Source organism: Phocoena phocoena, chromosome 8 (assembly GCF_963924675.1).
Source record: "Phocoena phocoena chromosome 8, mPhoPho1.1, whole genome shotgun sequence".
NCBI classification, from domain to species: domain Eukaryota; kingdom Metazoa; phylum Chordata; class Mammalia; order Artiodactyla; family Phocoenidae; genus Phocoena; species Phocoena phocoena.
The window spans coordinates 64,035,824-64,061,672 of NC_089226.1; the positions used below are offsets into that span (position 1 = coordinate 64,035,824).

General features: G+C 39.0%; 1 protein-coding gene across 1 annotated transcript in view; it reads right to left on the reverse strand.

The window, feature by feature from the left end:
- Nucleotides 1-15,549, reverse strand: part of TMEM41B (transmembrane protein 41B) — a 31,121-nt gene extending 15,572 nt beyond the window's left edge. The window contains exons 1-2 of the mRNA XM_065882527.1: nucleotides 15,243-15,549; nucleotides 1,597-1,714 (exon numbers count right to left, since the gene is read on the reverse strand). Coding sequence (XP_065738599.1) covers nucleotides 1,597-1,714; nucleotides 15,243-15,363 — 239 coding nt within the window. The 5' untranslated portion in view covers nucleotides 15,364-15,549. The remainder of the gene's footprint in view (nucleotides 1-1,596; nucleotides 1,715-15,242) is intronic.
- Between the last annotated feature and the right edge of the window lie 10,300 nt (nucleotides 15,550-25,849).

Below are 25,849 nucleotides of genomic sequence, written 5' to 3' on the forward strand. Positions count from 1 at the left end.
TAATCATCTTTGTGTTTAATGTATATTGTACCCATTTATTGTACCCATTTGTTTACATGATGAAATTTAACTAACCTTGCAAAACAATGATAGAATGTTGTTTAAGTCCTATAAAATTAGCAGGTAAACTAAAATGGGTTTCCTCATTTATAAATTTAAAAGCTTAAAAAAGCTCTTTATAGGCGTGTGCATGCATCTCACACATATACACACACCGAAAGAAATAGGCAGAATATAAAAGATTTATAACAGCGTATTATTATACGAAAGTGTTATATTTCTTAGAGCAGATTGGGATCCAAAACAACCTTAATCTACACTCTATATTCTTTCCCTCTTTCAGTCAGCTCTTTATTTCCTACTCCTTTGATTAAAAAGAGAAAAGATCTAAAATTCAATGATACTAATATTAACATAACAATATAACATGCTATCCTCCCAAAGGCATTTACATTCACGTAAGAAATCAAAGTATTAAAATAAAAATAAGTTTAACTATAAAATTTCAAGCATAAGAAAGTGTTAATGAAAGAAATTTAGAGGAAACAGGAACTTCCTTATACCCTGAAATCACATTGCACAGTTATCCATCACCACACCAAGCTGGCCCTGGTTGAAAATCACTACATTTTAGTAGTCTCTGATGTAATCTATGATTACCCAAGGGTGTTGTTATTGTGGTTGAATAACCCAGGGATATTTTATCCTCATAAAGTATGTTTCAGGTCTATAATCTTTTCCCTAAAATTCAAAAAGCTCTGAAAACCAAAAGTTCTTTGTAATCTGTCAGCAAAAATTGACCCACACTTATATACAGTTTTTCACAGTCTTCTATAATACAGGTTTCACTGTAAAAATATTAATGTATTTGATTATGGGGTGCTGCCCCAGATCCTGCTGGAGATACTACATAATATACAGTATTTATTCCATGTTATCTTTCCAAAATAGAAAAGTTCTAAATTCTGAAATACGTTTCACTCCTAAGGTTTTTGTTACGGAATTGTGGCTGTATACTAGATAGACAAGTTTTTCTACAAAGTGCATTTGACAGTGAAAAGTACCTATTCAAACCATGTCATTTCTATAAAACAGGGAAGAGAAAAAGAGCTAGGAGACAGAGATGTGGTGCAGAAGTAAATGGATGAATAGAGGCAGACAAAAACTGATGACATGGAAAAGTAGGAAGGTAGAAAACAGGGATGGAAAAAGGGATAAAGCAGAGAAAAAGAGCATCAGTATTTCTCAAACTGCAGGTCAGTATCTATTATGGACTGCAATATAAATTTACTTGGTCACTACTAACATTAAAAAACAATATGCAATAAATTTATTAATGTGGCTATGTTTTTCAACATAGCCATTAGAAAGATGCCTTAATTAGAGGAGCAGCGCTAGGAGAACCTTGCATAGAAAATCAAGAGACATATTTGGAAAGAAGTATTTAAATTACAATGTCAATATGAACTTGCTACAAGCCACGAGAGCTGACATACAATTATTATGCCAGTTCTGTTCCTTAAATTAGTTGAATTTTCAATGCACGTTCATCTCTATAAATGTCTAGACATTTTCCATTTCTTTCAGTATACTTACTCACTAAGCTGAGGAAAATTTTTATATACCAAAAACATAACAAAAGCTGCAGATAAGAAAATGGACACCAATATAAGAAGCGACATTCTTGCTGAACCAGCTTCTGCACAGGCTTTCTCTGAAAAAAAAAAAAAAAATTATAATTAAGATAAATATAGAGGAAGACAGTATTCCAAGCCAGTAAATAATTTCCTGAAAGGTTTTCCTCCCAAGAAACTGTTCACACTTTTGCCCAAAACACTGTAACATTAAATTTTAAATACTACCATATTTGATGTTTATTAACTGGCCATAGTTCTTTGCAGGGATATATGCATTTTAGAAGCACAGAAAAACAGAACACCAGAATTTGTAGCACTGATTTGTTGATAAGCCAAAGGGGAAAAAAGGGCATTGCTCTAAATGCTATCACTGACTTTCAATTTTATATATCTATATTGGGAGATAACAGCATAGGCAGAATGGCCTCTTAAGAAAAATGAGGTAATCTGGCAATTACTTCAAACTGTCATGAGAAAGAACCCACAGATTCACTAATGCAACTGATGAATGTTACACTTTCTCTTTACACCAAGGGCTTCAGAATATAGTTGAACCTCAAATGTTTTGGGTGGCTCTGTCTGTGACTCCAAGAATGGGAGAATATGTTTGTATTCTCCAACAAGGTAATCTTAGTGTTATCTTAAAAATCATATGCAAGTGGGCAGAGTCAAGATGGTGGAGTAGGAGAACACTGAGTTTGCATCTCCTCACAACTAGGGCACCTACCAGGTGATGGTGGGGGACTTTGGACACCTAAGGGAACAGGAGGAACCTGTGAGCGACCGGGTAGGACATGGGGGGGAGCGAGGCGGGAGGAGAAGTGGAGGCAGGAGGGACTGGAACCCCTGAGGGGCGCCTGGGGGAGAGGAAGGGTTCCCACGCCCGTAGGGGCCCACTCGCAGGGAGGGGATCAATGGGGATGGGGAGAGACCGTCAGGGGATCAGAGGATTGGAAGGGAACGTGGCCAGCATTTCCCCCACCCACTCAGGCCCCAGGGAGCCTGCTGAGGTCCCAGGGCTGATCCTCCACCCTCCCACGCCCCCTCCATCTGCCTGGGTCCTGGAGGTGTGAGAGGGAGGGGGAGAGGAAAAGGAGAGGCGAGATGGGACCAGTGCCCCGAGGGGTGGCTGGGGGAGTGGAGGGGGAGGTGGGCACTGAGGAGGGGCACACTGTGATCCCCTACCCACAGGAAGGGGATCAGTGGGGACAGGGAGGGAACCTCGGAGGATCAGAGGGAACTTGGCCAGTACTGCCCCTGCCCACTTGGGTCCCAGCAAGCCTGCTGGGGCCCCAGGCCTGAGCCTCCACTGTGAGGCCCCCACCAGCTGTGCTGAGCCTAATCCCCGCCCCCCACCCCCCAGGGCTTTTCCAGTCCTGAGCCTAGGCCCTGCCCCTGCCTAAGTCTGCCCCTCCCCCACAGCCAAGGCCTTTTCCTGCTTTTATTCTTTTTCTTTTTTTCTTTTTGCTATTATGGTTCTGTTTTACTGTGTTGCTATTTCATTTTTATTTGTATTTTATCTAGTATATTTCTTATCTTTCTAACTTTATTTATTTTTTATTCTTTGTTATTGTTCTGCTTTTTTCTTTTTTTTTTTTGGCCACACACCAGGTGGCTTGCAGGATCTTGGTTCACAGGCTGGGGGTTGGGCCTGAGCTCTTGCGGTGGGAGCACCGAGTCCAAACCACTGGCCTAACAGAGAACCTCAGACCCCAGGAATATTAATCAGAGTGAGGCCTCGCAAAGGTCCTCATCCCCGCACCAAAAGCCAGCTCTACCCAGCTGCCTGCAAACTCCAGTGCTGGAAATCTCAGGTCAAACAACCAGTAAGACAGGAACACAGCCCCAACCATCAAAAATAATGAGACGACAAAAAAATATGTTACAAACGAAGGAACGAGGCAAAAACCTACAAGACCAAATAAATGAAGAGGAAACATGAAACCTACCTGAAAAAGAATTCAGAGTAATGATAGTAAAGATGATCCAAAATCGCGGAAATAGAATGGAGGCACGGACCGAGAATATACAAGAAATGTTTAACAAAGACCTAGAAGAACTAAACAATAAACAAGCAGTGATGAACAACACAGTAACTAAATGAAAAATACACTAGAAAGAATCAATACCAGAATAACTGAGGCAGAAGAACAGATAAGTGACCTGGAAGACAGACTGGTGGAAATAATTGCTGAAGAACAGAATAAAGAAAAAAGAATGAAAAGAATTGAGGACAGTCTCAGAGACCTCTGGGACAACATTAAACGCACAAATACTGGCATTACAGGGGTCCCAGAAGATGAAGAAAAAGAGAAAGGGTATGAGAAAATATTTGAAAAAATCATAGTTGAAAACTTCCCTAACATGGGAAAGGAAATAGCCACCCAAGTCCAGGAAACGCAGAGAGTCCCATACAGGGTAAACCCTAGGAGAAACACACCAAGACACATATTAATCAAATTGACAAAAATTAAATTCAAAGAAAAAATATTAAAAGCAGCAAGGGAAAAGCAACAAATAACATACAAGGGAATCCCCATAAGGTTATCAGCAGATTTTTCAGCAGAAACTCTGCAGGCCAGAAGGAAGAGGCAGGATATATTTAAAATGTTGAAAGGGGAAAACCTACAACTAAGATTACTGTACCCATCAAGGATCTCATTCAGATTTAACAGAGAAATCAAAAGCTTCACAGACAAGTAAACATTAAGAGAATTCAGCACCACCAAACCATCTCTACAACAAATGCTAAAGGAACTTCTCTAGGCGGAAACACAAGGAAAGAAAAAGACCCACAGAAACAAACCCAAAACAGTTACAAAATTGTAACAGGAACATACATATTGATAACTACCTTGAATGTAAATGGATTAAATGCTCCAACCAAAAGACACAGACTAGCTGAATGGATACAAAAACAAGGCCCATATATATGCTGTCTACAAGAGACCCACTTCAGACCTAGGGAAACATACAGACTGAAAGTGAGGGAATGGAAAAAGATATTCCATGCAAACTGAAATCAAAAGAAAGCTGGAGTAGCATTACTCATATCAGATAAAATAGATTTTAAAATAAAGACTGTTACAAGGGACAAGGAAGGACACTACATAATGATCAAGGGATCAATCCAAGAAGAAGATATAACAATTATAAATATTTATGCACCCAACATGGGAGCACCTCAATACACAAGGCAAATGCTAACAGCCATAAAAGGGGGAATCGACAGTAACACAATAATAGTGGGGGACTTTAACACCTCACTTACACCAATGGACAGATCATCCAGACAGAAAATAAATAAGGAAACACAAGCTTTAAATGAGACGACAGACCAGATAGATTTAATTGATATTTATAGGATATTCCACCTGAAAGCAGTTGAAAACACTTTCTTCTCAAGTGCACATGGAACATTCTCCAGGATAGATCACATCTTGGGTCACAAATCAAGCCTCGGAAAATTGAAGAAAATTGAAATCGTATCAAACATCTTTTCTGACTACAACGCTATGAGATTAGAAATCAATTACAGGGAAAAAACTGTAAAAAACACAAATACATGGAGGCTAAACAATGCGCTGCTAAATAACCAAGAGATCACTGAAGAAAGCAAAGAGGAAATTTAAAAACACACAGAAACGAATGACAACGAAAACATGACAACCCAAACCTATGGGATGCAGCAAAACCAGTTCTAAGAGGGAAGTTTACAGCAATTCAATCTCACCTCAAGAAACAAGAAAAATCTCAAACAATCTAACCTCACACCTAAAGCAACTAGAAAAAGAAGAACAAAGAAAACCCAAATTTAGTAGAAGGAAAGAAATCATAAAGATCAGAGCAGAAATAAATGAAATAGAAATGAAGAAAACATTAGCAATGATGAATAAAAACTAAGTTAGTTCTTTGAGAAGGTAAGCAAAATTGATAAGCCTTTAGCCAGACTTACCAAGAAAAAAGAGAGGGGACTCAAATCAATAAAATTGAAATGAGGGACTTCCCTGGTGGTGCAGTTGTTAAGAATCTGCCTTCCAATGCAGGGTTCGATCCCTGGTCAGGGAACTAAGATCCCACATGCTGCGGGGCAACTAAGCCCACGTGCTGCAACTACTGAGTCCGCACACCACAACTAGAGACCCCACGTGCTGCAAAAAGAGAGAAGCCCGTGTGCCGCACCTAGAGAAGCCCATGCGCCACAACGAAGAGCCCGCAGGCTGCAACAAAAGATCCTGCATGCTGCAACAAAGATCCTGTATGCCACAACTAAGACCTGACATAAATAAATAAATAAATAATTTTTTTAAATAAAAATTTTAAAAATTAGAAATGAAAAAGGAGAAATTACAACTGACACAGCAGAAATACAAAGGATCATAAGAGACTACTACAAGCAACTCTATGCCAATAAAATGGACAACCTGGAAGAAATGGACAAATTCTTGGAAATGTACAACTTTCCAAGACTGAACCAGGAAGAATTAGAAAATATAAACAGACCTATCACAAGTAATGAAATTGAAACCGTAATTACAAATCTTCCAACAAACAAAAGTCCAGGACCACAAGACTTCACAGGCGAATTCTATCAAACATTTAGAGAAGAGCTAACACCTATCCTTCTCAAACTCTTCCAAAAAATTACAGAGGAAGGAACATTCCCAAATTCATTCAACAAGGCCACCATCACCCTGGTACCAAAAGCAGGCAAAGATATCACAAAAAAAGAAAAGTACAGGCCAATATCACTGATGAAAATAGACGCAAAAATGCTCAACAAAATACTAGCAAACAGAATCCAACAACACATTAAAAAGATCATACACCATGATTAAGTGGGATTTATCCCAGGGATGCAAGGATTCTTCAATATATGCAAATCAATGTGATACACCATATTAACAAATTAAAGAATAAAAACCATATGATCATCTCAATAGATGCAGAAAAAACTTTTGACAAAATTCAACACCCATTTATGATAAAAACTCTCCAGAAAGTGGGCATACAGGGAAACTACCTTGACATAATAAAGGCCATATACAACAAACCCACAGCAAACATCATTCTCAATGGTGAAAAACTGAAAGTATTTCCTCTAAGATCAGGAATAAGACAAGGATGTCCACTCTCACCACTATTACTCAACATAGTATTGGAAGTCCTAGCTAGAGCTAGGAGGAAGGAAAAAGAAGGAGGAAAAAGAAATAAAAGGAATACAAGTTGGAAAAGAAGAAGTAAAACCATCACTGTTTGCAGATAACATGGTACTATACATAGAAAATCCTAAAGATGCCACCAGAAAACTACTAGAACTAATCAATTAATTTGGTAAGGTTGCAGGATACAAAATTAACACACAGAAATCTCTGGCATTCCTATACACTAACAACGAAAGATCAGAATGAGAAATTAAGGAAAAAATCCCATTCACCACTGCAACAAAAAGAATAAAATACCTAGGAATAAACCTACCTAAGGAAGCAAATGACCTGTACTCAGAAAACTATAAAACACTGATGAAAAAAATCAAAGATGACACAAACAGATGGAGAGATATACCATGCTCCTGGATTGTTAGAATCAATACTGTGAAAATGAATATACTACCCAAAGCAGGCTATAGGTTCAATGCAATCCCTATCAAAGGCATTTTTCACTGAATTAGAACAAAAAAATTTTACAATTTGTATGGAAACACAGAAGACCCCCAAATAGCCAACACAATCTTGAGAAAGAAAAATGGAGCTGGAAGAATCAGGCTCCTCAACTTCAGACTCTACTACAAAGCTTCAGTAATCAAGTATGGTACTGGCACAAAAAAACAGAAATATAGATCAATGGAACAGGATAGAAAGCCCAGAGATAAATCCATGTACATATGATCACCTTATCTTTGATAAAGGAGGCAACAATATAAAATGGAGAAAAGGCAGCCTCTTCAATAAGTGGTGTGGGGAAAACTGGACAACTACATGTAAAAGAATGTAATTAGAATACTACCTAACACCATACACAAAAGTAAACACAAAATGGATTAAAGACCTAAATGTAGGACTGTACATTATAAAACTCTTAGAGGAAAACCACTCTTTGACATAAATCACAGCAAGATCTTCTATGACCCACCTCCTAGAGTAGTGAAAATAAAAGCAAAAATAAGCAAGTGGGACCTAATTAAAGTTAAAAGCATTTGCACAGCAAAGGAAACCATAAGCAAGATGAAAAGACAACCCTCAGAATAGGAGAAAATATTTGCAAATGAATCAACAAAGGATTAATCCCAAAATATACAAACAGCTCATGCAGCTCAATATCAAAAAAACAAACCCAATCCAAAAATGGGCAGAAGACCTAAAGAGACATTTCACCAAAGACATACAGATGGCCAAGAGGCAACATGAAAAGATGCTCAACATGACTAATTATTAGAGAAATGCAAATCAAAACTACAATGAGGTTATCGCCTCACACCAGTCAGAATGGCTATCATCAAAAAATCTACAAACAATAAATGCTGGAGAGGTGTGGAGAAAAGGGAACCCTCCTACACTGTTAGTGGGAATGTAAATTGATACAGCCACTATGGAAAAAAGTACAGAGGTTCCTTAAAAAACTAAAAATAGAACTACCATATGACCCAGCAATCCCACTACTCAGCATATACCCTGAGAAAACCATAATTCAAGAAGTTACATGCACCCCAATGTTCACTGCAGCACTATTTACAATAGCCAGGACATGGAAACAACCTAAATGTCCATCAACAGATGAATGGATAAAGAAGATGTGGTACATATATATAATGGAATACTACTCAGCCATAAAAAGAAATGAAATTGGGTCTTTGTAGAGATGTGGATGGACCTAGAGTCTGTCATACAGAGTGAAGTAAGTCAGAAAGAGAAAAATAAATATCGTATATTAACGCATATATGTGGAATCTAGAAAAACAGTACAGATGAACCTATTTGCAGGACGGGAATAGAAATGCAGACATAGAGAACAGACATGTGGACACAGGTGGGGAAGGGGAAGGTGGGATGAACTGGGAGATTAGGTCTGACATAAATACACTACCATCTGTAAAATAGATAGCTAGTGGGAACCTGCTATAAAGCACAGGGAGCTCAATGAGGTGCTCTGTGATGACCTAGATGGGTGAGAAGTGGGGGAGTCCAAGAGGGAGGGGATATATGTATACATATACCTGATTCACTTCATTGCACTGTAAGGCAATAATACTCCAATAAAAAAAAATCTAAATAAAGACTTCAGTAGGTAACAGTCCTCCTAAATTAAAAATTAAACAAGACATTTTGCATGGCAACTCTAAAATTTAACTACAATATTTTTCTTCCCATCATTAATTCACAAGTCCTAAGTAAGGAGTCCGAGGAGAGAAAGGTGTGGACTTAACTGGACTACAGAACACCACCCTAAGCCTTCCTTGAGTACACATCTCTCTGATTGCTACTTGTTGCCTTACAGTTGGATGATGAAATATATAGACATTTGTTGAACAAAATTAACCTCCAAGTTTAACTCCATACCTATTTTTTTCATTCTCTGAAAGGAAAACTTTTTCAAGCATTGTACTCAGCATAATGTAAACACAAGAAAACAGCTAATAATGCAATAAAACTAAGTGAGAGACAATTTTGAAGCTCTCCATTCTTTCACACAAACTTGGAAATAGGGAGTGTTCCCTATTATGATTCCACAATTCTTTTTTAGTATAGTTCTAATAAATCTAGAGGCTAGCACGTAATTCATTTAGTTCTGAACAGAGATAAAAGTTATAAACTTGGGAATTCCCTGGCTGTCCAGTGGTTAGGACTCCATACTTCCATTGCTGGGGGCCCTGGTCAGGGAACTAAGATCCCGCAAGTCCAAGGTGCAGCCAAAAAAAAAAAGAAAGGTTATAAACCTTGCTTTAATAATCAACATCTGAATGTGTAACATACACATTTATAATGTTTATCCTCCTTCTGGCTGCATTAGACACAAGTTATTTAGCATTCAGAGCCACCCACAACAGTGCTTTATACATTCATTAACCTCCAAATCTTCCATCATACTAATTCCCATTCTCAATTATCCCAGTATCTGTTTTCCAACCTCCTCCCAGGCCAAAGGTACAGCTAGAGAAAGATCATTGTGCTCTCCTGGCTTACAAGTTCATATGCTTCCTGCTTTTCTATCGTCAATTAAGGTTATCACTGGTAAACTATAATCCTTTTACAGTACCCTCCGAAAGGGCTATTTCAAGTCTTCAAGCCTTTAATTCTACTTCCCCCTATTCTCAACCAATGAGGCTGTCTCCATAATTTAGAGAGCTTCCCAATCTCTACCTCAAGATCTGTTCATGAAATTATCTCCACTTCCCTCTTTCCCCTTATCTTTGCATCAAATGCCAACACACTTCCTTGCAGATCTTGCTCTCAGAATTATCTCATCTCCATTCACTGAATATCTCCAATTCTTCCCACTAACAAGCAACTCTTCTCTAACTTCTAATATGCATATATCTACCCTGAAAAATCAAAACTTAACCTTAATGCCCCTGTAGTAGCTCTCTATTTCTTATAACTTTCATATCAATACCTTTTGAAAAGCAAAATCTTTATATCTACAAGATTTTAGGAATCACTCTTACTGGTCATCTAGTCCACTAGTTCTAGACCTACAGAATCCTACCATTCCAATAGGTAGGAGGAAGCAAAAGACCCATCTCCCCTGAGGACACAGTTTACAGGAGCTCTAACAAGGATTTCAGAGTTCTTTTTTTTAAAAATTTATTTGGCTGCATGGGGTCTTAGTTGTGGCACACAGGCTCTTTGTTGCAGCACGTGGGATCTTGTGTGGCGCACGAGCTTCTCTAGTTGCAGCAAGTGGGCTTCTCTCTAGTTATAGCGTGCGGGCTCCAGAGCACATGGGCTCAGTAGTTGCACTGCGCAGGCTCCAGGGTGCCCGGGCTCAGTAGTTGCAGCACACGGGCTTAGTTGCCCCACGGCACGTGGGATCTTAGTTCCCCGACCAGGGATTGAACCCACGTCCCTTGCACTGGAAGGCAGATTTTTAACCACTGGACCACCAGGGAATTCCCTCTAACAAGTTTTTTATGGTTACAAGAATCTATTGTAACGTTTTTGGAAGTAAATTTTATTTAAAGAGCTTAAAATTTTTTAAATTATGTATTAATAATCAAAAATGGTAGTATCATCAAGTATAAATTTAAACAGCTAAAATAACTTTTTTATAAAATATAAAGAATTAACCATTAAAAAAACACACAGAGAGAAAGCATGTTTGCAGGCAGCAGAAGAAAGAGCACTACCTATCTTGTATAAAAGCTCATTCTCTGATGTTTATGCCCTGCATCTCTGCTACCATTCAACCCACACAGCCTCACTTACTATCATCAACCACTTTCAGGCACTTCCCCTATTCAGCGAAGACTAAGCCAAGCTTCAAGCAAACTTTTCATAATCCTAAAAGATACATCTATTTAGATGATTCACCCAGCCTCAAAGTTCTTATACTTTCATTTCTATGCAACTTTAGCCACCCACTTCCAGTGGTACACTAAATTCTTACACCACCTGAGACTGCTCTATCTTGGGTATTTTAAATTCCAACATGCCATTCCTTGATCATCTTTATTCTTTCATGAGCTTAACACCTCCATTTTCTCCCTCTGTTGGGCTCCTCACTTCTCTTCCTCCTATGCCCAGCCTGGACTCCATGGTGTATGCAGCAGCACCTCTGATTAGAATCCTCACTCTTTCCTTATAGCTAATCTAACCCAAAATCAGTGTTTCAAGCTCACTTTCTTCATTCCTATACCAAGATGGTTGAGCACAAGTAGAGAAAAATCATGAGTGACCCATCACAGAAATCCACGTCTATGGGAAAACTGACTTAGCCTCATTTCTACCCCCTTTTTTTAGGTGTTGAACATGAATCAGTCTGAGCCAATTAGGTTATTCTTACCCTCTGACAACAGTGATAGGTTCAGGGATAAGCATTTGATCTGAGGCAATCTAATCAGAGTTAATACCTAGATTTGTATTGCTAATACTTAGAAAAAGATTCTCAAAATTATCAAGGAAGCATTTAGCTTACCTGGACCTTGAAGAGGAATCAACCTTAAGGTAAAGCTAATATCAGGTAAGCAAAACAAGATATGAAAGAAATCTCATCCTATGATATCACTGAGCCACTGGTCCCAGACTGAAGCCAGTGAATCCCACTTAATCTCTCTACTTTCTGGTTATATGAACCAATAAACCTCCTTTTAGCAAAGTTTTTGATTGTGTTTTCTACTGATTACAAGCAAAAGAATCCTGATATACAATATTTGGGTTGAGACTGACATCAACACATCATACTAATACCTTGGTTGATGTCCAAATGCCAATTTTAGTCTTAGTTCCCAGTTATCAGTAATCAGAGCTTTCTTCTTCCTCTAAGCCAGTACCTAGCTCATAGCAGATGCTCAAAGGATATTTGTTGAACCACATTAGCAAGGCAGAACCTAGAACAGGCATCTGAGAGGGATTTATTATCCAATTTTGAACAATACTGCCTCCTAAGAGCTGTAAAACCAACTTCAAGACAGTGTTTCCCAAACATTTCTGGCTGCTTTCCACAATAAGCAGTGTATTTTATATCATGATCTGATACACACAAAATCTATATAATTGAAAAATAAAATTCAAAGCTTACCCGCTACTACATGCAAAGAACTCTGCTATTTTCTCTTCCATTTTTTTAAATGGCTCATGATTACCCATCAAATTCATTTCACACCGCTCACAAAGGTATGACCTATATATTGGAAAACATGGTCCTAGGAGTTCTCTTAAATCAAAATGGGGAACTTCTATGATTTGCAAGTAAAAAGACCAGCCAGGGCAAACAACAAAAGAAAATAAAACACCTGGTCCAGGTACCCTTGCACACAGAGTAGGTCAAGAGCCTCTCAAGTAGTAATACCTCTTGTCTCTCACCCTTTCTAATCATGCAAGAATTAGACTTTCAGTGTTATTGCCTTGCTCAAATCATCACAGCGGTCCTCAGTAAGACTCAGACGTCGGACTAGAGTCAAGGCAAGGAATCCACTAAATGTACCAAACACTGCAATGTGAGGTGTAAAATATTTCAAGCATACACACAATGACAACCATTTGTCAAAATTATGTAGATGTATCAGTCAATAAAAATACAAATTTATTTAAAAATACAAATACATGGAATTTATAGAAACACTCTATTACCATGTATTTCTCAAGAGTTAATAAAAAATTTTTTCTCTAAAACCTTTCCTTTTCTGAATAAATAAAAATTAAAAAAAAAAAAGAAATCCTCTACTACTGACAAGTTTATCTCTTTATAGACACACACAAAAGGTTCACACTAACTAACCTTCAAGCCTAATGTTTCCCCCAACTAGAATCCTTTTCTGTTCTCTCTACTAACCCAAACCCTACTTCTCTATGAAGGCGTGCCTTCATATCTCTTCCCTCTGTCTTCCTATAGATTTGTAGTCCACAGAAGTCATTTGACAGCATCACAAAAATAACTTTGTTGAATGTGTTGTTCAAATGTTAAAATACGAGGGCTTCCCTGGTGGCGCAGTGGTTGAGAATCTGCCTGCCAATGCAGGGGACACGGGTTCAAGCCCTGGTCTGGGAAGATCCCACGTGCCACGGAGCAGCTAGGCCCGTGAGCTACAAATACTGAGCTCTGCGCGTCTGGAGTCTGTGCTCCGCAGCAAGAGAGGCCGCGACAGTGAGAGGCCCGCGCACCGCGATGAAGAGTGGCCCCCGCTTGCCACAACTAGAGAAAGCCCTCGCACAGAAACGAAGACCCAACACAGCCAAAAATAAATAAATGAATAAATAAATTTATAAAAAAAAAAAAAAAAAAAAGTTAAAATACGAGAAACAATTGTAAAAGCACTTTGGCAGTTTCAAGGTCTTATTTTCTGAACAGCTTAAGGTTAAAAAAAAAATAATAATAATAATAAAATAACTGATTGCTATCCCAAACCGAATGACAATCTTTAGGGATGTCCTATCTGGACATCATGGAAAATACTTCCCTAAGTATTTTCCTATCTGGAAAATACTTTTTCAGGAAGCCGTTAGATTACTGTCATTCTCAGTTGCAGCATCATCAAGACAAGGTTACTATCATTTAGAGTGGATTTATACTTTGACAACACTTCATTTCTGGTTTTTGAAGTTATCTGGCTCTATTGTCTATAAGGTGTAAAAATATCCAAATATATAAAGCTGAAAGACCCAAATTAGACTGGAGACATTTTAAATTATTTGAAAATAAAATACCATTTTCTGCAAGACGTTTTCTAAATTTTTCATATATTTTAAATTTGATTCAAAAAATTTCAGCTGATGGGAATTCCCTGGCAGTACGGTGGTTAAGGACTCGGCACTTTCACTACCAGGACCCGGGTTCAATCCCTGGTCAGGGAACTAAGAGCCACACCGCATGGCCAAAAAAAAAAAAAAAAAATTTCAGCTGAATGTTAAACATATTATCTCCATATATAAATATATTTTTAAAGTGTATAATACTTTACTGATGACTATAGTTACAATGTTGCTAGACACTCTTAAAAGACCCTCTCTTTACCCATCACTGGTGGTGGAACACATCAGTGTTAGTAAGCTGCAGACAACTTAATGGGCATTTGTTAGGATTTCTCCAAGTTTATGGGCTTTGAAAGCATTTAGGAGCTTAAATCACTTCAACTGCTGAAAAGCAATGAAAACTCTACGCCCAGATGAAATCAAAGTATTTAGTTTCTGGGTACACTTTTTTCTTAAAATAATATTTGAGGCCCTGAGAAATGCCAGGATGGTGTAGTGGAAAAAAAGCTTGAGAATAAGAGATCTTAGCTATAATAGTAATTGCTAACATTTATTCAGCCTTCACTTCATATAAGCCAAACATTACACTAAATCCTTTATGTGAATTATTTTGTTTAATCCACGCATCAATCTTAAATGGATATTACTATTATTAATATTATCACCATCCCCACTGTACAGTTCAAATACTGAGCTTTTGAAGGGTAACAAGTCCAAAGTCGTAAGTGGTAGAGCAGGGACGCAAACCCAAGTGTCGAAGCGGCACCTGGATGTAGCTAAATCCTTGCTTTTAGCCAATACTTCACTAATCTGGCTTTCTGACTTTCTGCAAGTTATATATCCACTCTGGACCTCAGTTTTCTCATCTGTAAAAATAAATCAACGAATGCTAACGTTCCTTCCAGTTCTGCCTAACTTCAATATTATCAACCTTACAATCTCCCTGAGCGTCAACCAGCCAGTGTCATTCCTTCTTCTAATTGAACTCAACTAAAAAAGCATTTACGAACCCACTAGGTGTCCGGCCTTGTGGTAGGCCGTAGCCCAGGTCCCCGACTCTGCTCCCGCCACTAGATGCCAACAGGCCCCCTTTCCACCCGCAAATCCCCTGAACCCGCAGGGGTCCTTTCTCCTCCGAAGCCCCTCCCGGCACACTCCCGCCTCTGGGCCAGCCCCAGCTCTGGATCCCAGAAGAGCTCACCCTTCAGGTGGTTTCCGCTGCCTGGCGCCGAGGGACTCCGCGGCCCCGCTGCCTTGTCCCCCGGAGGGGTCGTATGGAGTGCCCCCGTTTGCGACCTTTCGACAACTCTGCCTTTCGTCATGGCTGCTGCAGGGAAGGTGGAAGAAGCGGGGTGATGCCGCGGCCCCTTAACAACAACTACGCGGCAGGCTCCTTACAACACCCAGGGGCCACAGCCACAGCCACTTCCGGGACGACGACCTCACCTGAGACGACCTCAGGCCCGCGAGCACAGTAGCACTAAGCCGGGACCCGCAGCGCCTACTCGGACTAGGCTCCGCCCCGCACCGCCCCCGAGGATAGCGCGCTCGCGCCCGCCCAGTAACCGCGAGACTAGTCAGGGTCCCCTTCCGCCCCACTTGCTGCCCCGCCCCGCTTCATGACTGTGCGGAGCATGCGCAGTCACGGTACCGGAGTCAGCGGGTGTGACTCAGAGACGCAGGCATCCAACGCGCAGCTCTAATTATCCGGAAGTGCGATCTCAGAGACTGTAATGCCTTTGTCCCGGCGACCGGAAGTGCCCGGGAATGATTAGTTGGAGTTTCGCGGTGGATGCTGATTCAGCTGAGTCTCTTCTCTACCAATTCGAGAATCTGTCTCGAATCTGGAGGGGCTAGACAATGCTTGGTCTGAAGATGTTGGAAAACATAAAGCCTGAGACGAACCCACCGAGTTTCAGGAAACTAAGGCTCAAGGAGCCCGTAATCTGTGAAGGTCACAGGGTGGCAGAAATCGGTTTAGAATCCAGTTTTCTTGTTCCCAAGCCAATGCTTTCCCACGTCATCGCCCTGCCACCCCTCATTTGTAAATCCAGGTCAGCACATTTATCTTTTACTTTCTCAGAGCCCAAACGTACCTTTTTTGGCTGTTACTTTTTCCACTCCTACCTCTCAGAGCGGTATTCAGCTAACTCACTGGTGAATGTATTGGAATTCCCTCTTGAAAGTAACTTGGTAATGTGTATAAAAATACTGATTGTTCTTATCCAGTAATTAAATTTCTAAGAAGCTATTCTGTGGGAATAAACATGCAGAGGGAGTTATTCCTAACGGGATTATTTCTTAGTATAATAGTAAATGGGGAAGCAATCTAAAAACCCAACACCAAAGAATGGTTAGGTAAATGATGGGAGAACCATTCAGTGGAAATGTTTTATGTACACATCCTCTGCCTACTTACATTAAGACCTTCAGTGACCACTCTAAGAGGTAGCTTCCCATTTAATTCCTTCATGGTCGTTATTAAAAGCAATAATTATTTGGATTATTTGTTTACTTGTTTATTGTCTGCCTCCACCTCTAGAATGTAAGCTCCATTAAGGTAAAGGGCCTTGTCTTTTTGCCCACCATTGTATCACCCAGGAGATGACAGTGCCAACACCTAAGATGGCATTCAATAAATATGTTGAATAGATTTTCAACCATAAAAAATTACGAAGAGGGGCTTCCCTGGTGGCGCAGTGGTTAAGAGTCCGCCTGCCAAGGCAGGGGACATGGGTTCAAGCCCTGGTCTGGGAAGATCCCACATGCCACGGAGCAGCTAAGCCTGTGAGCCACAACTACTGAGCCCATGTGCCACAACTACTAAAGCCCACACGCCTAGAGCCTGTGCTCCGCAGCAAAAGAAGCCACTGCAATGACAAGCCCACACACCACAATGAAGAGTAGCCCCCGCTCGCTGCAACTAGAGAAAGCCCGCATGCAGCAACGAAGACCCAATGTAGCCCAAAAAAAAAAAAATACCCAGAGACTAATAATGTGGATGATGCTTATTCAGAAACAAATTCCAAGAGATAACTATAAAAAACAAAACAAAAATATTAGAAGGAATACATAAGCAAGTAAATTTATATCTTTGGAATAGAGGTCTTCTTGAGCAAGATGCAAAACTATTAACTTAAACCCTTGATATATTTTACTAAAAAAAAACTTCTAAGCACCAAAAAATAAACTCTAGGAACAGACTGAGAAAAAATATTTGTCACGTAAATAAGAATCACTACAAATCAATAAGAAAAGCACAACTCGACAGAAAAATGGACAAGATATGAATAATAAATTCATAGAAGAAAAATTAAATAGCCAACAAATTAGGAAAAGATGAACAAGTTCATTAATACAGTGTGATGACACTGAGAGGTGTATAGATTGCAATAGCAGAAGAGAAGAGTGTCTAAATTAGAATGGAGCTGCAGTGAAGGTCTCCTAAGAAGAATGATTATTAAACGGATTTAAAGGATTAGAGGGAATTAACAAAGGAAAGGAGGAGAAAACAGCTTTTGTGAACAGCTTTTTTTTTTATTATTACTATTATTAATTTATTTATTTTTGGCTGCATGGGGTCTTTGTTGCTGCGTGCTACTCATCGTTGCAGTGCACGGGCTTCTCATTGCAGTGGCTTCTCTTGTTGCAGAGCACGGGCTGTAGGTGTGTGGGCTTCAGTAGTTGTGGCACACAGGCTCAGTAGTTGTGGCTCATGGGCTCCAGAGTGCAGGCTCAGCAGTTGTGGTGCAGGGGCTTAGTTGCTCCGCGGCATGTGGGATCTTCCCAGACCAGGGATGGAACCTGTGTCCCCTGCATTGGCAGGCGGATTCTTAACCACTGCTTATCTTTGAAAAGGAGCTTTAAGCAAAGAATAGGAGAATGGAAAAAAGTGAGATAAGACAAGGGCATTATCACAAAGTGCTAGAAGTTTGAACTTAATCCTGAAAGATATCTGAAACCATTGAAGAACTTTTTTAACTGGAGAGAGATGTATTAAGATTTGTATTTTACAAAGCTTATCCTTACTGCCCAGTGACAGAATTAGAGGAGTGCCACACTAGCAGCAGAAAGAGAAGCTAAGAAGTTATTGTAATAATCCCAGCTAGACCCAGGGTAGTGGACTGGAAACAAAGATGATGTCAGATATGAGATAATGTGAGAAAAATTATTTTAAAACTTTTCTTTAATTACATGAGTAAATACATACTAGTTATTCCAGAAAAAAAACTGAAAAAACAAACAGAAAAATATAAAAATCATCTCTAATAACACCATCCATAGATAATCATGATATTTGGGATTTATCCTTCTGGAATATTAGAAATGTTAACTAAGGAAGTTGAATCTAGGGGAGTAATGCCCTAATTAGACAAGGATATTAAGTGAGAGTGAAGGGATTAGGTGTTCAAGGAATTTCTGGTTTAGGAGGCTGAGGGGAATATTTGTGCCTAAGATAACAGGAAGAGGAGTCACACTGGAGGGAAAGATGCTGAATTTTGTTTTGGATACTGTCTATCTATACTTCCTTGCTTCCTGACTTCTATCATCTTTTCTCACCTGAAACTCCTCTCCTTATAGTCACCAGTGAGCTTCTTTTCATTGGATTCAGTTTTTAGTCATTTGCTACCTCTCTCCATTGCTTAATACATTAACTGCTCCCTCCTTCATGATTTCCATGACAATTCTCTGACCACCTAGTAAACTCTTTTGGAGGAAACTTCTTTTTTCCTTTCCCTTAAAAGCTGGCATCTCCCCTAGATATCCACTCTCTTCTCAGTCTACAAACTTTTCCTAGGCAATCTTGGCCATGACTTCAATAACCACTTATACATACATAGATAACAAATTTTTATTTCAAACACCAGAACTATACACATAACACTTACTAGACATTTATACCAGGGTGTACCACAAGCACCTCAAACTCAGAATATCCAAATCTGAAATCAACTTTATCCTTCCAAACTTTAAACACTTCCTGTATTCACAGTCTTGGGAGATGGCACCATCAGTTCCCCTTTTGCTTGAGCCAGAAACCTAAGAACTCTCATTTAACATTCATTAAATTCAACTTGTTGAATGAATGATGAATGAATGAATTCCTCTTGTCTTTCACACCACATCCAAACACTGGGTCTAGTCAGATCTCCATCTCCTCTTCCTTACCTTCCTCATTCAGATCTCATGACCTCTCTTCTCACTCACCTCTAAGCAATTTTCCATATTACCACTAGAGTGGTCTCTTAGAGACAATCTTGAAGCCCTTCATGGTCTGACACAAGCTCAAATGGTCTAGCTGACTCTGAATCTAACATGAATAAACAAATAAATGAATAAAAGAAACCATTCCGAACCACATATAGTACCCGGAACACACCATACTCATGTATGCTACTGTGCCTTTGCAATAGTTGTCCCTCTGCCTTAAATGTCTTCCCCCCAGTGTTTCTCTATGATCAATTACTGCTTATCTTAGAAGAGTTGTCCTAAAGGTACCTACCAATCATGACAGGCACTTCCTCCCCTGGATTGACTCTATTTTAGTAATTATCTAATTATATTTAATTGTTTACTTTGTTGTGGGGGAGGGGCACACCACATGGCATGTGGGATCTTAGTTCCCTGACTAAGGATTGTACCTGTGCCCCCTGCATTGGAAGCGTGGAGTCTTAACCACTGGACCGCCAGGGAAGTCCCCTAATTGTCTACTTATTATCTGCCACCAGACTATAAGCCCCTTTGGTGATTCAGCCTGGTGCCTTTCTCAATATGTTTTTGTACAGTGAATGCCTTTGAGATACATGAAAGCTCTCCAAATGCATATGATCACTAGATAGTTAAATGCACAAATGAAAAAAGAAGGCTGAGAGGGGTAGACCTGTATCAGGAGATATAAAAAAATATTATAAAGTAATTAAAACAGGAATGTACTGGGTCAGGAAAAATGTAGGTAAACAAATGAGATCAAGTAGACCCACATGATCATAGGGATTAGTATATGATAAAGGAGGCTTTTTTTTTTCAGTTTAAAAAATTTTTAATTTGTTTCAAAGTTAAACCCAAGACACATTGACTTCATAGGAAATCCACTGAGAAATGTTTTTCTAGGCTGAACACCTGTTTCCCTTTAGTCTCCCCCAACAGAGCATGTACATGTTAATTACTTTCATTTTATAATCACTGCTGTCCCACCACTATACCAAGAATACCTAACTGTGTGTGTGATATTCTGAATGTTCTTAGCTATACCCTAATTTCACTAACTGCAAAAGATTTTCTGGGATAACCTGTCACTTGAATTCTTTGGCTACTTTTGAAGATGAAGTCCAAAGAACTCTTAAATGATTCTCCTTTGTGTGTGGAGGGGGTTATTTTATAGGCATTAGCAACTAGCACCTGGGGCTGTGCTGATCCCATCTGGCATCACTGGGAGACAACCTGTAAAACCAAAGAATCATTTGATGCAACAGGCAACTAAGTGACTCAAAACTGAAGGTTAAATTTAAAGAAAAAATAATTTAGAGAAAAAAAGGGCAATCCTAGAGGAACTCATTCTAAAAACTCAATCATTATGCTTCTGTGTGTGTGTGTGTTTGTGTGTGTGTGTGTGTGTGTGTGTGTGTGTGTGTGTATAAGGCACAACCAGATCAGTTCAGTGCATGCTGGTGGGTCCCACATGACTCAAAGGAGGCATTTTAAACCAGAAGAAAAAAGGATAGATTATTTAATAAATGGTACTAGGATAATTGTCTAACCAATTTTTAAAATCAGATATCTATCATATACTATATACAAAATTAATTATCAGATGATATTAAAGCTTTAAATTTAATAATAAGAGCTATGAAAGTATAGAAAGATAAAATAGAAAAAATGTTTTTATTATCTTGAGCAAAAAGACCTTTCTTAGTATAACCTATAAGAAAGCATCTGATTTTATCCCTGTAAAAATTTAAAACAGAATTTAGCACCCATCACACACCCAAAGGAAAATCTACTCCACAAAACAATAATGAATAATGTAGAGATTATTGAATTGTTTGAAGAGAAACAGAGAGACAGTTAATAAATTCTTCTAGACATTTTTGTTCTTCCCTCTTATTGTCAGCACCTCACTTTTTCTCCCCCCTCCTAATCTCTAGAGCAAACACAGTGCTTTTCTGCTTTCAGTCTTGACTTGACGGCCCTGGAGGTCTAGGCTTTGTGCAAGCATAGCAAATATTTATCTAATAAAAGTTGAAAAGCTTTTTTAAGGATCTAAAATTAATATTGGAATAAGGAAGACATTAAAATATATTTTACATAAAGAAATATGGACATAATTTAAGTTTGCAGCTTGCTGAATATTCACAGACTCAAGAGGGGCATCTCCAAGTCAAGAGACAGAACAGTACCAACACCCAGAATACCCAATACTTCCTTCCAAGTCACTATTCACCCTCCCCAAAAGAGACCACTGGAAAAGCCTCTTAAAATATAATGCAAAACCTAAAGCCAATTTGAGATTTCCCTATCTAGCCATGACAAAGTAATTGATACCAGACCAGCCTTCCCACTGCAAAGAACTAGAAAACTAGGCAAAATATCTGAAACAACTGTTTTTAGATGCTGAACAATAGTCAGTCAAGGACTATGATCCTTGAGAGAAGAGAAACAAATGAGTCTCATGATTACATGGTCTTCTGCCTAGAGGCACTTTCTGAACCACAGCACAAGAAGGGGTAGCCCAAAGAGGGCACAGTGGTATTACTAGGCCAAAGAGAACAGGATGGGAGTTCAAGGCTACCATTAAGGCTGGAATTTGCAGGGCAGGACACCAGAGAGGAACAAAGAAGAAGCTCCAGATAGCTGCATAGGAATCTCCTTGGGTTTTTGGTTGAAAACCTGCACAAGCCAGCGTAAGACCACATGAGGTGGAGCAAAGAAAAATGCTCGTGAAATAATGGATACTGGAAAGCTGTGAGCTGTGTGGAGATTCCAGAGCTTACATGGGACTGGAAGACGTTAAAGTTCCACTAAACCAGAGTGAAAAAAGCTCGTGACCAAGTTTGCCATTCAGAAAAGACACCAGAAAGGCAAAGCCTTAGTGTTAGGGCTAATCTAACTCTAGAGAAAAGGCTGCTTTAGACATACACTAATACAGATTAAAAACAAGATTCAAAGGATTGATTTGATGCACAAGTAAATTAACCGTCTACAGAACAAAATTCAATTATTTTTATTGAGGTAAAATTGATATATAACATTATATAAATTTTAGGTATACAACATTATAAATTGATATTTGTATACACTGCAAAGTGATCACCACTAGTTACCATCTAGTTACCATCCATTACCACACAGTTGATCCCCTTCACCCATCTCATCCTCTCTGCACTTCCCTTCCTCTCTGGTAACCACCAATATTTTCTCTGTATCTATGAGTTTGTTTTTGTTTTGTTTGTTCATTTGTTTTTTAGATTCCACACATAAGTAAAATCATATGGTATCTGTCTTTCTCCCCCTGAGTTATTTCACTCAGCATAGTACCCTTAAGGTCCATCCATGTTGTTGCAAGTGGCAAGATTTCATTCTTTTTATGGCTGTATAGTATTGCACTGTAATCTGTATATCTTTATCCATTCATCCAATCATAGACACTTAGGTTGTTTACATATCTTGGCTATTGTAAATAATGCCACAATGAACACAGGGGTGTATTTATCTTTTTAAATTAGTGTTTTTGTATTCTTTAGATAAATACCCAGAAGTGGAATAGTTGGATCTCATGTCAGTTCTCTTTTTAATTTTTTGAGGAACCTCCGTACTGTTTTCCATAGCAGCTGCACCAATTTACATCCCCACCAACAGGGCTCCCTTTTCTCCACATCCTCTCTGATACTTATTATTTCTTGTCTTTTTTTTTTTTTTTTGTGGTACGCGGGCCTCTCACTGTTGTGGCCTCTCCCGTTGTGGAGCACAGTCTCCAGACGCGCAGGCTCAGCGGCCATAGCTCATGGGCCCAGCCGCTCCGCGGCATGTGGGATCTTCCCGGACTGAGGCCTGAACCCACATCCCCTGCATCGGCAGGCAGACTCTCAACCACTGCGCCACCAGGGAAGCCCTCTTATCTTTTTGATAGTAGTCATTCTCTGATAATAGTCATTCTCTTTGTGGTTTTGATTTGCATTTCTCTGATAATTAGTGATGTTGAACATCTTTTCATGTGCCTGTTGGCCATCTGTATGTCTTCTTTGGAAAAATGTCTATTCAGATCTTCTGCACATTTTTCAATTGAATTGTTTGTTTTTGTTGTTGTTGAGTTGTGTGAGTTCTTTATATATTTAGAATATTAACTCCGTATCAGATACATGATTTGCAAATATCTTCTCCCATTCAGTAGGTTGCATTTTCATTCTGTTGATGATTTCCTTTGCTGTGCCGCAGCTCAATTTTTTTAAAAAGAAAATAAAATCAAGAAGTTTTATAGTATGGGATCCACAATGTTCAGCATGCAATCTAAAATTACTAGGCACTCAAAGATTCAGAAAAAGGTGACCTATAATCAGAAGAAAAATCAGTCAATAGAGACCCAGAAATGACTTTTTTTAAAAAGCTATTATGAATATGTTTAAGGATTTAAAGGAAACCATGAACGTAATAAGGGGACAAACAAGAAAGACCACTAAAGAAATGTAACCTGTAAAGTAGAACAAAACAGAAATTCTGGAACTAAAAAATACGATACCTGAAGTGAAAAATTAACTAGTTGGGTTTACCATCAAGTTAGACACTACAAAAAAAAGGCCAGTGAACTTAAAGACAGGGCAAAATAAATCTTCCAAATTGTAGCACAGAGAAAAAAAGGCAGAGTCCAACATATTATATGTCTAATTAGAACTTCAGAAAGAAAGAAGAGAAAAATTAGGATATTTGAAGTACTTTTTAAAATAATGGTCCTTTTTTTTTTTTTTTTTACAGATTTGTTGAAAACAATAAGCCAAAGATCAAAAAGTTAATTGAACCCAAAGCAGGATAAATATAAAGAAAAACACACTTAGACCTGTCATGATGATACTGACAGCCAGAGATGAACAGAAAATCTTTGGAACAGCCAGAGGGGGTTTGGAGAAAAAACACATTTCATTCAGGGGAACAGAAAAAGAATGAATGCAAACTTCTTGTAGAAAAATAATGCAAATAAGAAGAAAATGGAGCAACTTCCTTAAAGTGCTTAAAGAAAATAAAATCAAAACTGTGGACTGAGAATTTTAAATCCAGCAGAAATAGCTTCAAATACAAAGGTGAAAGAAGGATATTTCAGTTAAACAAAAACTGAGAGATTTGTCATCAGCAGACTTAAAATACAAGAAATGTTGAAGGAAAATGATGACAGAAGGAAATGCAGACCTACAGAGGAATGAAGAGTGCCAAAAATAGATGGGTAACTATAAAAGACTTTTTTCTTCATTATATAGTTTTTACGGGATAATTGGTAATCATATATCACTGGTGGGAGTATTAAATTGTACAACCACTTTGGAAAAAGTTTTGGCAGTTTCTTATAAAGCTAAACAAACACCTATTTTATGACCCAGCAGTGCCACTCTTAAGTATAGTTTAAAATGCATGTCCATGTCCACAAAAAGACTTATACACAAATATTCATAGCAGTTTTAGTCACGATAGCTAAAAACTGGAAACAGGTAGTGTGAGGACATTGTCCCTGAAATGGGGTGGGCTACTGTAGGGTGTCAGAGCCTGGACAGAATGAGGAGACTCGGTCAGCGTAGGGGTTTAAAACCCAAGCAGAGTGGGGAGGGTGTCCTTATAGAGAAGCAGCCCAGTGTGGAGTTTCAGAGCCCAAGCCAGGTGTGTCAGAGGTCCCAAGACCACCCCCAAGTTCAATGATTAACTAGCAGGACTTAGCACACAGTCATACTCATGGCTATGATTTATTACAGCAAAATGATGCAAACCAAAATCAGCAAAGAGAAAGGCATATGGGGCAAAGTTCAAAGGAAACCAGGCACAAACTTCTAAGAGTTCTCTCTCAGTGGAATCACAGGGAACGTGCTTAGTTCCTCCAGCAACAAACAGTGACAACATGTGTGAAATGTTATGTATCAGAAAGCTCATAAGATTCAGAACCCAAAGTTTTTATCAAAAGTTGGTCACAAAGGTACTCCATGCCTGTATGTACAAAAATTCCAGATTCCCACAAGGAAAGCAAGTTGTTCAGGATAAACCACATTATTTATACAAAAAGTTTGGGCACAGTGAACCATTCTTATCAGTATGAGGAAGGTGGGAACCCTCCTGAAATCCAAGGTACCAGGTTCCAGCCAAGGACCAAACTTGTACACAATCCCTTCCAGCAATAGCAGTCTCAGGCCTTCTATATTAACTCTTCTGCACATCAGGTGACAAGGGTATCCTTGAGGAGGGGCAGCTCAAAGCAGGTTTTCAAAGCCAAAGAAGGTTGAGGAGAGTGTCCACACAGGGGGCAGTGATGGTACTAGCCTGGTACTGGGAGTCAGAATCAAAACTGGGTGAAAAATGCATCCATATAGGGCAACTTGGTTCAAGGTGTTGGAGTCAAATGGGATAAGGTGAGCATCTACACAGGAGAGAGAAGGGTGCAGCAATAAGAGATTGGTTACAAACTGGTACATTGATAAAAAATAAGTAACAATATTACAATAATAGTGGCCTGGATTTTCTTACCATCATTAGAGTTAAAAACATGTGAAGGGAGAAAAGTAGACTGAAACTTGTGATGTTGGGGGTATTGAAATTGGAGGTATCAGTCTGAAATCATGG